At 38.4% G+C, this 13,235-nt stretch overlaps 1 protein-coding gene across 1 annotated transcript in view; it reads left to right on the top strand.

The window, feature by feature from the left end:
- LOC134633885 (protocadherin-15-like) overlaps positions 1 to 13,235 on the top strand; it is a 230,463-nt gene that overhangs the window by 98,946 nt on the left and 118,282 nt on the right. Inside the window, exons 14-18 of the mRNA XM_063483036.1 lie at positions 701 to 850; positions 999 to 1,090; positions 1,634 to 1,735; positions 11,370 to 11,502; positions 11,687 to 11,766. Of these exons, the coding sequence (XP_063339106.1) occupies positions 701 to 850; positions 999 to 1,090; positions 1,634 to 1,735; positions 11,370 to 11,502; positions 11,687 to 11,766 (557 nt within the window). The remainder of the gene's footprint in view (positions 1 to 700; positions 851 to 998; positions 1,091 to 1,633; positions 1,736 to 11,369; positions 11,503 to 11,686; positions 11,767 to 13,235) is intronic.

Raw genomic sequence — 13,235 nt, 5'->3', positions numbered from 1 at the left:
CACTGAGGCTACAACTCATCCAACTTGGTTTAGGGTATATGGCATAAACAGCATGGATCCATCCTGCCTTGTATCAACGGTTCACGCTGGTGGGGGTGGTGTAGTAGTGTGGGAGATTTTTTTTTTTTCCCCAGCAGAATTTTGGACCCAATAGCACCAACTGAGCATAATTTAAACACCTGAGTTTTGTTGCTGATCACATCCATCCCTCTATGAGCACGGTGTACCGATATTTTGACGTATATTCCGTGTCACAAAGCTCAGATGATTTCAAACTGGTTTCTTGAACATGATAATGGGTTCACTGTGCCCTCCACAGTCACCCGTTTTCAATGGAATAGAGCACCTTTGGGTTGTGGTGGAACCCAAAGATCTGGAGCAACCGTGTGATGCTATCACCTCAATGACCAAAGTCTATGCTTAATATTTCCAACACCTTGGTGATTCTGTGCAATGAACTGTACTTAAGACAAAAAAGTATTTCAAGATAAAACTAATGAAGTAACGTCATTTAAAAATAACATTATTATTAGTTATATTATAAGTTAAGGAAAATCAAGATGTCAAGCACAGATTCAGTGCATAGTCCACCCACCTTCTCATCAGCAGGCCTCTCAAAATCAAGACTGTTTTTTTAAAAGAATGAACACTTTGGCTCTTTGCTTTGTTAACACTGTTCCTTTTTCTGCCGTTGTCTCAGCTCGTAGCATCAGACGGTGTCCAGGAGAGCACTGCAGTTACCGTGGCCATAACAGTGTTGGATGCTAACGACAACACTCCAACTTTTCCTAATGTTTCCTATAATGTCAACCTGTTTATCGACATGATGCCTGGAGAAGCCGTGTTACAGGTACACACTGTCGAACACATACAGGTTAATAACACATCTAGTCTATGCAGCTTTAGCAGCATGATTTGTTAAAGCTTTTCTTGGAGCATGTTGATGAGTGTTTGGACATGAATCACATTTGTGTGTGTGTGTATGCGTCTTTTCCTAGCTGTCAGCATTTGACTCCGATGCAGGTCAAAATGGTCTCATCACGTATCGGATTTTGGCTGGTCACCAAGGACACTTTGTCATAGGCAACAGGTAAATTGATGAGTGGCATTGTTTTTGTTTTATTTACTCTTTAGCATTGATGGAATATGCTTGTTTGCTATTTTGTTGCAATTTTGAGAAGACTGAAATTTATATCAGTAACCATTAATCGCTCAGCTAAACATAAAGGCTCTAAACAGGGGAAACAGCTCACCCGCCCCAATCTATGTGGAAATAAAAAAATTATGTACAGGTCTAACAATGACAATGAGTGAAATGAAGGAGACCAGGGGCTTTCATGCTCACTTGGGATTTACTGTGGCCTTAAGGTTGCCAGGAAACCAACAGAGCATTGCAATGGATAGAACTGCTGCCTAAGATGTTGCTTGGAGTAAGTGGTTTAGACATTGGATCGAGAACACAAATAAATGTAGTGGCTAAATTGTCAGGCTTTTGTAAACTATGCATGTTAGAAATAATAGCATAAGGGAAGTTATATAGGTGGTTTTCTTGTATAGCTCAGGTAAAGTTAGAAAATCCACTATGAAAGTGTGATAAGTATTTATAATCAGATAAATGTAACTATTTCCGCAGCAGTGGGATCATCACTGTGGCACCAGGCGTGGAGCTAAGTGTTGGGCAGAGCTATGCGTTGACCGTAGAAGCCATGGACAACGGGCCTGAACCCCACCGAAGGTAGGGGTTTCTCACTTAGTGATTCGCCGGGTATTTTCTTTCTGTCTGGTGATGAAACTCGAAAGGTCAGCAGATTTCCAGAGCGTCCACACTCATGGTCAGACACGGCACATCTCTGTCTGTCACTTCCGACTTTGTTACCCCTCTCTTGTCACTCTTTCTGTTCGCCATTTTCAGACGAGTTGTTTTCATTCTTAGAAATATATATATCATAAATTATAGTTTTAAATTGGAATAGAGCTGAAAAGGAGGTGTGAGGGGGGGAAAGAAGCAAGGCAGAATAAAAGGGTGCCTCAAGACACCCTCTTCTTGAGAGCAGAATGAAAATTATACTGTCTGTGACTCAAAAAAGGAACGATTTTAGCAAATACTGACATACGTGGCATCTGAAATACCACAGAGAGAGGTAGAAAGCAAATGTAGTGCACTATGGTCTGTTGCCTTCGAGGGGTACGGACAGACTTGGTAACACGACTTTTTAAATATTTTCTTCTTTCCTGTTTTCTGCTCTGCATCTCTACATCATTAATTGAATCAGTAAGGACCATAACTTTAAGCAAATCACAATTCCCTGCCATTCTCCAACCAGCTTTATTAAATGGAAAAGGCAGCTGCTCCTAATACATTGTAAACTCTTTGTAAGTATTGATTTGATAGCTATAGTCTGGCAGAGATGTGAAATTTTAGTTTCAAGCACTTACCGTACAATATTTGAGAACAGAAGCAAATCCAACCATTGAACCACTCACCCACTGGAACACACATTGATGTAGCAGCTGCACTCTCGGAGAGTTTGATTTTTTTGAGCGTTTTGTGCCGCTCCATGCTGCAACTTGACGCAAGAAACAAAAGAGACTCACTGGGAGCAAGCCATGAGCTTTTGTGTATAACAGTTACACTTAGACTTTTTGATGTACGTCATCCTTCTTTTTGTGTTCCACTTAGTTTTGTTTTTTTTGTTTGTTTTCTTGTCTTGTTGTATATCATCAGATAGAGGAACACCATAAAGAAGACTGCACAAAAGCATCGGAGTAATTGGCATCAATGAAAACAAAAGTCATACACGCTGATCTACATCACCACACAGCTTTCTGATACTTGATGGGTGTTGTTCTTTGTATTCTGCACTCGGGAATAGCGCAATAGCGGACAAATTAACACTGCGCGTCCTTGTAGAAAGGACAAACAAGCCGAGTCCCTGCTTTACAAATGAGAAGCACAGAACAAAAGCAACACTTGGGTGCAAACATGGGGAAACATTTAATCAAGATTGTTTTTTCTTTACACACCACTTGAGGAAAAAGAACAGGGCAATACCCAGGTGATTATCACTTGTTAGGTAGGCTGCTATGACAGGAAGTCAGTTTTTTTTTAAATTGATGTAAGATGAGCAGGTCAGTGGGAGATATATCTGAATTTCTGATTATAACATACATTTGAGGATGTGATTGAATACTTGGACATTTAATTTGAACTGTCAGTGGGCACAGGTGGAGACTTCTGCTCTCTTTAGAAACCTGACAAAAATGCACCTGTTTTCAATCAGCTCCCCTGAGACGTGGTTAAAATGCTGGAAGGTGTAAAATGAACGTTTTTGCATATGACAAGGTCTGTGTATCAGCAGTGTGTAGCATCAGTAGTGTAGTGTCACTCCAAATAAAGTATCTGCGCCTAAATTTCATTCAGATATTCCCACAGCTTTGACAGAATAACGCACTGTACTCATGCACTATTATGTATGCAAATGTATGTGCTGGTGCTTGGGCAAGATTTCAGAATACAGTGCAGCTCAGCTCACTTATGATGTATGAGGTAAGAGCTTCATTAATAAAGAGGTTGTATTTTGATAGTTGACATTTTGATTAGAGGTAATATCCTACACGTAGTTTGGGAAACGAACACTTCAATGCAAATATTAAACTGTAGCTTGTGAATTTTTAACTGAAGATTTCAACTGTGACTCTGGGAAACCTGCATCTCAGACAGATCAATTGATAAATTTCATATAAATGGCAAAAAATGTATTGTGCCACATGCTTAAATACTCAAAGTTCTCTCATTTTGTCTCACTGAAGGTACAGTATGTAATAAACTCAGAAGAAAGACTTCCAAAACAGTTGGAAGCAAGAAATTAACTTTACCTCACATCTTATTAGCCTGACCTGTCACAAACATGTTACATAATTATAACGTACCTTTTGCTTGGTTTTAGGGTAAAGAAATTATTTAAGAATACATTTCCTAAATTGCAGTTAGCTGTTTTGTGACTTTGGTTGCTTTGCATTGGAGAAATTGCGCTGATTGGATGAAGTAACTTAATTTTTATTCAGACAATCAATCATAGAGGTTACTGCCATAACACTTATTCACAATGTTAAATTAAGCAGAGAGAAACATCAGAAATATCCAGACCACATGGGTTACCTCTGGATATCAGACACTGGTGTGCCCCTGTGCTTTGTGTTTTACTATTAACGTCAAACATTAGTTACATTTCTCTCAGTTCTGATTGCATTTTGGGAAGCTAATGATAAAACGCCCAATGGCTTTTATCTCAAGCTCCCAAAGTTCAGGTACTTTATAAAGCATTAAAGTTTTTTGCATTTTCTGACCTGCTTGCTGCCCTCAAATTCACTCTGAATCAACCTACCAACTCTAATACATTAATTCAGCAAGACTGATAATATCTAATGTGTAGAGCAAGAATAATGTATGGCTTGCATGCCACATTGCTTTTCTGGAGCAATATTTCTCAGTAATTCCAAAACTAGAATCCTTTTTTATCCTTCTAGCCATGAAGCTGCCAAATCAATATAGAATGTGAACTTCTGCAGATTGAGGTGGTTCCAGTGATTGGCATGGAGATTGTCCCCAAATTTCCCCAGACCCCCGTTTATCTCAGCTGAAAATGTAACCTGCATGACAAATCAATATCTCTCTGTGCTACAGTACCTGATTTGTTAAAACTATGAATCTGGACTCAGAATGAGCTGCGTCCTCATTATGATGGCAGCTAACAAAAACAAAAGAGAGCATTTTTAAAGTATCGCGTTAGGCGTCTGGAACTTTTAATAATGAAATAAATCACCACAAGAGAGAGAGAAGATAACACAAATGAAGATGTTAGATAAAAAGTGAATTTGCAAAAAAGAGATCATTTTTACTGTACCTTACATGTCATGTAGTGAATTATGAAAGGGAGCACAAGCGATGTGACTTATCAACTACAGCTAGCAAGCTTAGTTAACAAGGTGCATTGACTGTATATGTGCATCACCCAGACATCAATATTTGCTAATTAGTGCTAAGTAAGATTAAAAAAATACTAAAAATTCACTCACCGAAACTGGAGCAGGGACCTTTGAATGCGGTGTGTATGCGGTTTTCTTACATTTAGCTGATAAATTAATTCGCTTCAAAAGGCACCAATGCCATATACACAATCAAAAGGTCCAGTTCAGTAATTTTAATTAGCTGAGGTGAAAAAAGCCAACAGCTATAACCACCAGTATTATTTGCCTTTTAGTCAAAGATTATCCTTGACTTTTAGCAATTCAGTCAGGTAAGCATTTAAAAATTCAGCCCCATGCAGTTAGCATGAAAAGGGAGGTCAAGACTATATCTACCAGGCTGCAATGTTTTTTAATGCTCTTAACTTTTCTATGGAGACGTTTGAAGCTCTTGTTTAAGAAACAAGAGTTTTTGACACTTCTGCTTCTGGTTTTCCAGCCCTGGAGGTTGCCTGTTTAACCTCCTAAGACCCGAACTCTTCCACGTCATGCATTTTTAATTTCTCTTTGATATTTGGGCATATTGGGGCCCGATGAATGTAAAAACAAAGAACTGCCAGAATTTTTTTTTTTACCTTATTTTTGTTTTTAAGAAAAATAAGAGCCACATATGAGGATATTTGTTTAAAATTTTGATAGAACAGTAGCAGTATAATGTCCTTGTAAGTGGATATCAGGCCCTTGTAGAGCAAAATTTAGTATTTTGGTCTAAATAACCCAAAATGTGATGTCCACATATGTGGACGCCAGGTCCTAGGAGGTTAAGTCAAGATTAATACTATACTCACACTAGGACAAACACCAAGAAGATCGTCAGTTTCAGATCATCAAACAATTTTCATGTTAGACAAAGATAACCAGAGTAAATATGAAATACACTTCATTAATTAAAAAAAAAAGAAAAAGATTATCCAAACCTGCCTGACCTAATAACTGGTTGTGCCTCACTTGGCAGCAAAAACTACAATCAAGCCATATGCAATACCTGCTAATGAGTCTCTCACATCACTGGTGAGGAATTGTAGCCCAGTCTTCTTTGCCGAATTATTTTAATTCAACCACATTGGATGATTTTCATGAAAGGCCTGTTTAAGGTCAGCATCTCAATCTGATTTAAGTCTGGGCATTGACTAGGGCACTCCAAAACTTTAAATTTTTGAGAGCAGAATTCCCGATTCCATCAATTACAACAAGTTATCCAGGGCCTGAATCTGCAAAGCAGCTTGTTTGTTCTGTAGATATCATTCTGGGGTCTTTTGTGACCTCCTGAGTGGGTCGTTAATGTGATTTGAGGGAATTTTTAAGGTAGGTTCATCACTGTTCCAAGTTTTCTCCGTTTGTAGATAATGGCACGCCTTTGGGTTATCCCCTTCTAGAATGATAGATGTCAATGACTTTGTTTATCAGCTGTTTATCAGCTTGGGGTTACTTTTTTACAAAGGGTCAGGTAGGTTTCCATAATTTGTCACCATTTTTAAATAAAATGATTTAAAAACTACATTTTGTATTTACTCGGGTTGTCTTTTTCTAATATTGAAATTAGTTTGATGATCTGAAACGCGTAAATGTGACAAGCATGCAAAAAACTAAGAAATCAGGAAGGATGCAAATTCATCATCATGGTACTGTATAGGTGCAAACATGAATGCATTGGGTATTGAAGCTTTGGAAAACTTTGAGTCTTAATTACATTTCATGTGCCACACATTCTCATTGAGCAGTGGAAAGGGTTAGGGAGAGGTTTGTGGTTTGTATTGCTGGCTTGCATTGAAAATAACAAGTAGTCAGTCAATTCTACATTGTCTACAGGAACCTGATGCTAATTTGATCATACTTGTGAACAAATGTGTTCAGGGTAGCCTAAATGTTAAACAGGAGTCCCTGTTTTTGTTTAGAACTGCCATTTAATGCCAAAAACATTAAATATATAGCTTGACACTTAATTCAATAATGATTTGTTCGACAACCAAACTTTAAAAGTCTAAACAGGTTATTTGTGTTTCCCATCAATCTGAATGGTGACTCGAAGCTGAAGCGAGGTCAGTCGCTTATAAATTTGTGTTCAGACCATTGTTCTCGAGATTAAACATCTGCCTTCTCTTTTAATTTGTGTCAAAGAACATAAGGTAGGTGATTAAAAGAACAGATTGTGGTTTTGTGTTTGTGTGCCTGCAAGGAGAAGCATTCATATACAACCATATCTGTGACCGAATTCTAGGATGTCAAACTTGAAGGCGAAATAAGTCTCAGTTACAGTATAAACCATGTCTGAATCATCTCCAATCGGTTTTCATCAATAATGCCTGAATTGTGCTAATAAAAAGCTGGCTCTCAGTCTCTCTGGTGGCTTACATTTTCCAGCCTTCATGTAGTTCTTTATTTATTTATAGTTGTGAGTATAAACAGATTTTGTGGGCTATTGTTTAGACCCGGGTTTCTTTGGCGTTTTCAATCAATGAACCAGTTTGAGTGGAGTTAATCTCTCGCTTCTCCCCTTGCTGAAACTCAGCACTCTCACCAAGTAGAAACACAAGCTAAATCCCTGCAGTTTCTTTTTCTCTTAAATTCATGATCGGTCAAGCTTGATGTTAAAAGCAGGAAATGGGTGTAATAAAGCTTTTCAAACCTGTTAATGTAGGGTTAGTATTTAAGACTGTAATTTATGAGAGTGGTGGCACTTGTTTTTGCAATTTAATCCAAACGATCTTCCGTCTGCCGCTGTGGGCCACAACACTAATAAGAAATTAATTCTAATAAAATAAAATGTGCAAAGCTGCAAAGCTTACTGACCCATTGATGGTTCGGTCAGTGCTAGCTCACGCAGTGCAGATGAAAACTATCCAAGTGTTTAAACAACCTACATTACATTTGTCTCCACCAATTCTGGGCATACATTAAACTAATATCTAATAAAATCATGAAAAAAGATACAAAGAATGCAGAAAAGAACATCTGACATTGTTATTGTATAGGTGATGGGTCATATATAAGAAAAAAGTTTTGTCCCTGCACTGCAGTCATCATGATAGTCTCCCTAAGCTCTTGTGGATCTTGGTATTTGGGGAGAATATGTTAAGAATCACTACAAAATCAACTAAATTATCTATAATAGTGTAGCACATGCCAGTGAGTACTGTAATACCAAAAAAATACAACAGGCTGTTTATAGTGCCATAAATAAGCAGTCAATTTTAGGTCATTATAATTCAATTCAATTTTATTTATATAGCGCCAAATCACAACAAAAGTCGCCTCAAGGCGCTTTATATTGTGCAGTAGATCGCACAATAATAAATACAGAGAAAAACCCAACAATCATATGACCCCCTATGAGCAAGCACTTTAGCGACAGTGGGAAGGAAAAACTTCCTTTTAACAGGAAGAAACCTCCAGCAGAACCAGGCTCACGGATGGGCGGCCATCTGCTGCGACCGGTTGGGGTGAGAGAAGGAAAACAGGATAAAGACTTGCTGTGGAAGAGAGATAGAGGTTAATAACAGATATGATTCGATGCAGAGAGGTCTATTAACGCATAGTGAGTGAGAAAGGTGACTGGAAAGGAAAAACTCAATGCATCATGGGAATCCCCGGCAGCCTACGTCTATTGCAGCATAACTAAGGGAGGATTCAGGGTCACCTGGTCCAGCCCTAACTATATGCTTTAGCAAAAAGGAAAGTTTTAAGCCTAATCTTGAAAGTAAAGATAGTGTCTGTCTCCTGAATCCAAACTGGAAGCTGGTTCCACAGAAGAGGGGCCTGAAAACTGAAGGCTCTCCCTCCCATTCTACTTTTAAATACTCTAGGAACAGCAAGTAGGCCTGCAGAGCGAGAGCGAAGTGCTCTAATAGGGTGATATGGTACTACAAGGTCATTAAGATAAGATGGGGCCTGATTATTTAAGACCTTGTATGTGAGGAGCAGGATTTTGAATTCAATTCTGGATTTAACAGGAAGCCAATGAAGGGAAGCCAAAACAGGAGAAATTACAGTGACATGTTGATTTGGAATAAGTGTTATGCTGATTAAGCAAAAAAAAAAAAAAAGTGTGACTACATTTTATAAAATAAAGCTGTCAGACCTTAAATCCACATTTTATCACCATTTTTCATTTCTTAGACTTGTTTCTGGGAAATTTTTCTATTTTTGCTTTTAAAAACATTATTCAGGCATTATAATTTCAACATCCATTTTAATCACATTTCCACATTTAGTTTATTTAATACTGTTTACTGAATGTGTGGTTTAATTGAATTCATTCCCATCTGCTTTTCTTGGTATGTAGAATGATATAGATTCCTATATTATAGTTTTATGTCTTCTAATGCAGGGTTAGGTTTAATTGAATTGGTTTACATTAGGGATGCAAGGACTGCAATTTTTGTGCCTGGTTTTGAATTCCAAGTTTTTGCTGATATAAATTTTCACTTATTTTGGTTTTCTTTCTAAGAGCATTAACTGACGGCATAAATAAACAAACTTAAAATTATTATTATTATTATTACTTTCAGTGGAATACTGGTATTTTCATACAAAAATCTGGTTGGTTTGGTGGTGGAAAGAGGTCCAAATAATTAAGTAAAAATTGCTGCACACCCACCTTATCTGGCTGTATTTGGCTTGTGGTTGGTTAAAGTGAGTTCTGCACACACTTTAGCTGTAGCCACTTTCCCTTTGGTAGCTTCATTAAAACACCCATGTTTAGCTAAATTTAAGTGTTTTTACAGACATGGTTTACTTTGGTGAACTCTGTGTCTGTGTCTGTTGCCTATGTTGCTGTTTGCATGTTTTGCATGCATGAAACAGACTGTGAAGTGGACGAGCTGGTCACCAATCAAAACCAAGCATGCTAGAAAACAGCTGGTCAATATGTGCTTTTAGCTACTGTGACATCACCTATTAGTTTCTGAAGTCTCATTTTAAAACACCTCCAGTTTAGCATTTCAGCCGTTGCCTTCTCAGTTGTCAAAGAAACAGATGCAACCAAGAAGAATGAGTCTCATTAACTAATGACGTGTGATTTTGTGACATTTTACAAGATTTACAAAATCTTTTTATTCAGTATGGACAAAAATGAATGACTGAGCCCATAAAATCAACTGGAAAATGTTTAAAGAGGTCAAGAGAGGATGATAGACTTCTGCAGGACAACCATAGCTATCACCATTTGGTGGCCTTCAGGTGGAAAGCTGGTTTTTAGGCATTTCTGCATTCTACCCTGGAAGTTGTGTCTATCAGCACTGCCCGAATTACAATTTTTCATGTAGCTATAGCCAAAATATATGTAATAGCTGATTTACATTAGTTCAATAGACTGCTTCTTTTATAACATCATGCTACAGGGAGAAAGAAAGAAACAAGTAAATGCCAATGTTAGCCACACTAAACTTATACTAGCACCAAGTATACATGAATCCCTCTGTTGCTTACAGTTGAAGAACACCTGGTGTGCTTTTCTCATAGCACATTTCAGAATTAGCGTTAGCAGTAGCAGCACTAGTTAGGAAAAAACAGCAGCCTGTTAGGCAGCTGGCTATATTTGGATTTAACTGAAGCAGCTAATCATGATTTGTTTGAAGGTTTGCCAAACTAGCAATTAGGCAATATGCTATTGTATTACATACTGAGACAAATAAGTACCAGAGCAAAAGCCTACAAATCAGGCATTCTGCAACTGTTGGATAGAAAAACTCACTTTTTGGCCTTTGTAATTTTGCTAATAGTTTATATGCGTAGAAAGCTTTGGAGACTGAAGCTAAAGGAAAAGTTAAAATACCTGAAGGACAAACTTCTGCACAGCATATTATACTTTATAATACTTGATACTAAAGGGCATAATAAAGAATTGTACAATACAGCCTCTACAGTGAACACTGTGTAACTCTGTGTGTGTGTATATAGTGTAGAAATACTTTTATTATAATTAAAGAAGTCTTTTCTCCTAATGTAACATCACCCATGTTCTTTATAAATGAATCAGTGAAACATTCACTCGGGTTTGGACAAGTCACAATAGAACCCTCAAACACTGCATTAGGGACCTTGTAATAGAGTACTATCCAGTTTCTTTGTCACTTACACTGTTGACTTCATGCTCTTATTGATCAAACTCAGCATGAAGTGCAAAGAAACAAACACTGGCCAGCCACTCTTAACTTAAATAATGGGCCATTCACCTTCCCTGACACTGCTTTCCCCTCAGTATCCTCTAGCTTTCCCTCCTAACATTCCTCTGCTATTTCTTTTCCTGTTATAGGATGCTTCTCTTCACTCTTCTGTCTTAGTCGCCTAACCCCCTTTTTTTTTCTTTGCCTTTTCACCCTCTCTTTTTCTCTTTCTCCCTTTAGGTCATCCATTACTACGGTCTATATTGAAGTTTTGCCACCAAACAACCAGAGCCCTCCTCGTTTTCCGCGGCAACAATACAACTTGGAGATCAGTGAAGCTATGAGGACTGGGGCTACGCTTCTTAATCTGCAGGTACATGCTGACTATTACTCAGTCACAGTACTTATTGGGCTTTTAGGATAGTGTTTAATTTACATTCAGATGCCATGGTGCATTAGTGCTTTCCAGAGTATGAGAACTGACTGATGTATATTACATATCTACAAGGAGAAAGCATATATGTTTATGTTGGTGCCTGTCTCTGTTTACTTTTAAGGCAGTGGATCGGGAGAGGGACCCCATAACCTACAAAATCCAAAGCGGAGACATCCAGGAACATTTTGCACTACAACAAGAGTAAGTAGGCCCACAATTCCAGTTCAGCATGGGTTCAGTTCTTTACTCTCTATGTAGAAGTAAAAGTTCTAGCTTGTGTGTGTCTGAAGTTAATTTTGTTCTTCTTGCTTGTTTACAAACACTAACTCCTAGACCAGGGGTCGGCAACCTGTGGCTCCGGAGCCGCATGCGGCTCTTTAGTCCTTATAGTGTGGCTCCGCGTGGTTTGGGAAAATAAATTAGAAGTATTTAGCTGAAGTGTATTTTATTTACGTTAGTTCTTTTTTTAAACTTGTAGTTCTAAATTGGAAGATTATTGTGATATTGAAATATAAAAATAAAATTATATTTGATTATTTTTTCATCGCTCAAAATAAGCGTCACACTCACGGAAGCCGGTATACCCGCCGAAACGCCGTGCATTTATCGAGACTTTCAACCCCAGGTAGGCCAATTATGGATCTTCGGATCCACATTATGTCAGCAGCTATTCTCCACCGTGAACTATGTTAAAAACAAACACTGCTCTCGCCTCACAGATGACAGCTTACAGTCCTGCGTAAAGATGAAAGCCCCGATTTGCAGACGCTGTGCGCAGACGTTCAGGAGCAGAAGTCCCATTGTAAACATACCACGGCAGACCCAACGATGTTTCCATGAACATGCTTTTCAGCATCTCTTTATTGACCACTTTTCACACACGGTTGCTGTATGCATACAGCCGGCTGTAGCTTTTCAGCTCACAGCCCGACATATACCAACAACAGCATAGATGGCACAGACGTTAAGGCGGCGAGGCGTGATTGCGGGTGCCGCTCTGGTGCGCTAGATGTGTAGATTGAGTCCAAACAGTTCTCATGTGTTCTCCTTTTTCCGATGTCGTCATTTAGGAACATGTTGGGTACCCGAAAGCGTAAAATGTTGACGATTTGTCATGTAGCGTAAAATATTACAGTTAGGGAGTGAGAACGTGTGCTGGGGTGGTGGCTCACAACAGTTTTTGTTTGCTACATGGATCATTTTAGTTCAGGTTGGTGTCTTTCCTTTTGTTATATTTCTTTAAGAGTTCAAAATGTGTTAATTACATAAATAAAATGTAATTTTCTCTGTAGCACTTCATGGATTTCATAAGCAACACACCTTAGTTGTTCACACAAAGCATAAAGGTAAAAAACAATGTATAGAGTGTTATCTTAATTTTAGATGTCAAAAAGTATTTGCGGCTCCCAGTGTTTTCTTTTGCGTGGAAACCAGGTCCAAATGGCTCTTTGAGTCTTAAAGGTTGCTGACCCCTGTCCTAGACCAATAGTAGTACAACTTGAAAAAAGTGTAACATTGCAATCTCAAGAAGATTTTTCTAACTGGTTGGAAAATACACATTTTTCCTAGTGACAGGTGGTTGCCAGATGGTCACAGACCAGCCTCTCGGCCTCTGTGATTGGGTCACTTGATCTTATGATTGTCACACAACCAGTATTGCTGACTAGTCA

The sequence above is a fragment of the Pelmatolapia mariae genome, linkage group LG8, assembly GCF_036321145.2.
Source record: "Pelmatolapia mariae isolate MD_Pm_ZW linkage group LG8, Pm_UMD_F_2, whole genome shotgun sequence".
Classification (NCBI taxonomy): Eukaryota; Metazoa; Chordata; class Actinopteri; order Cichliformes; family Cichlidae; genus Pelmatolapia; species Pelmatolapia mariae.
This window is presented reverse-complemented; position numbering and strand designations above follow the sequence as displayed.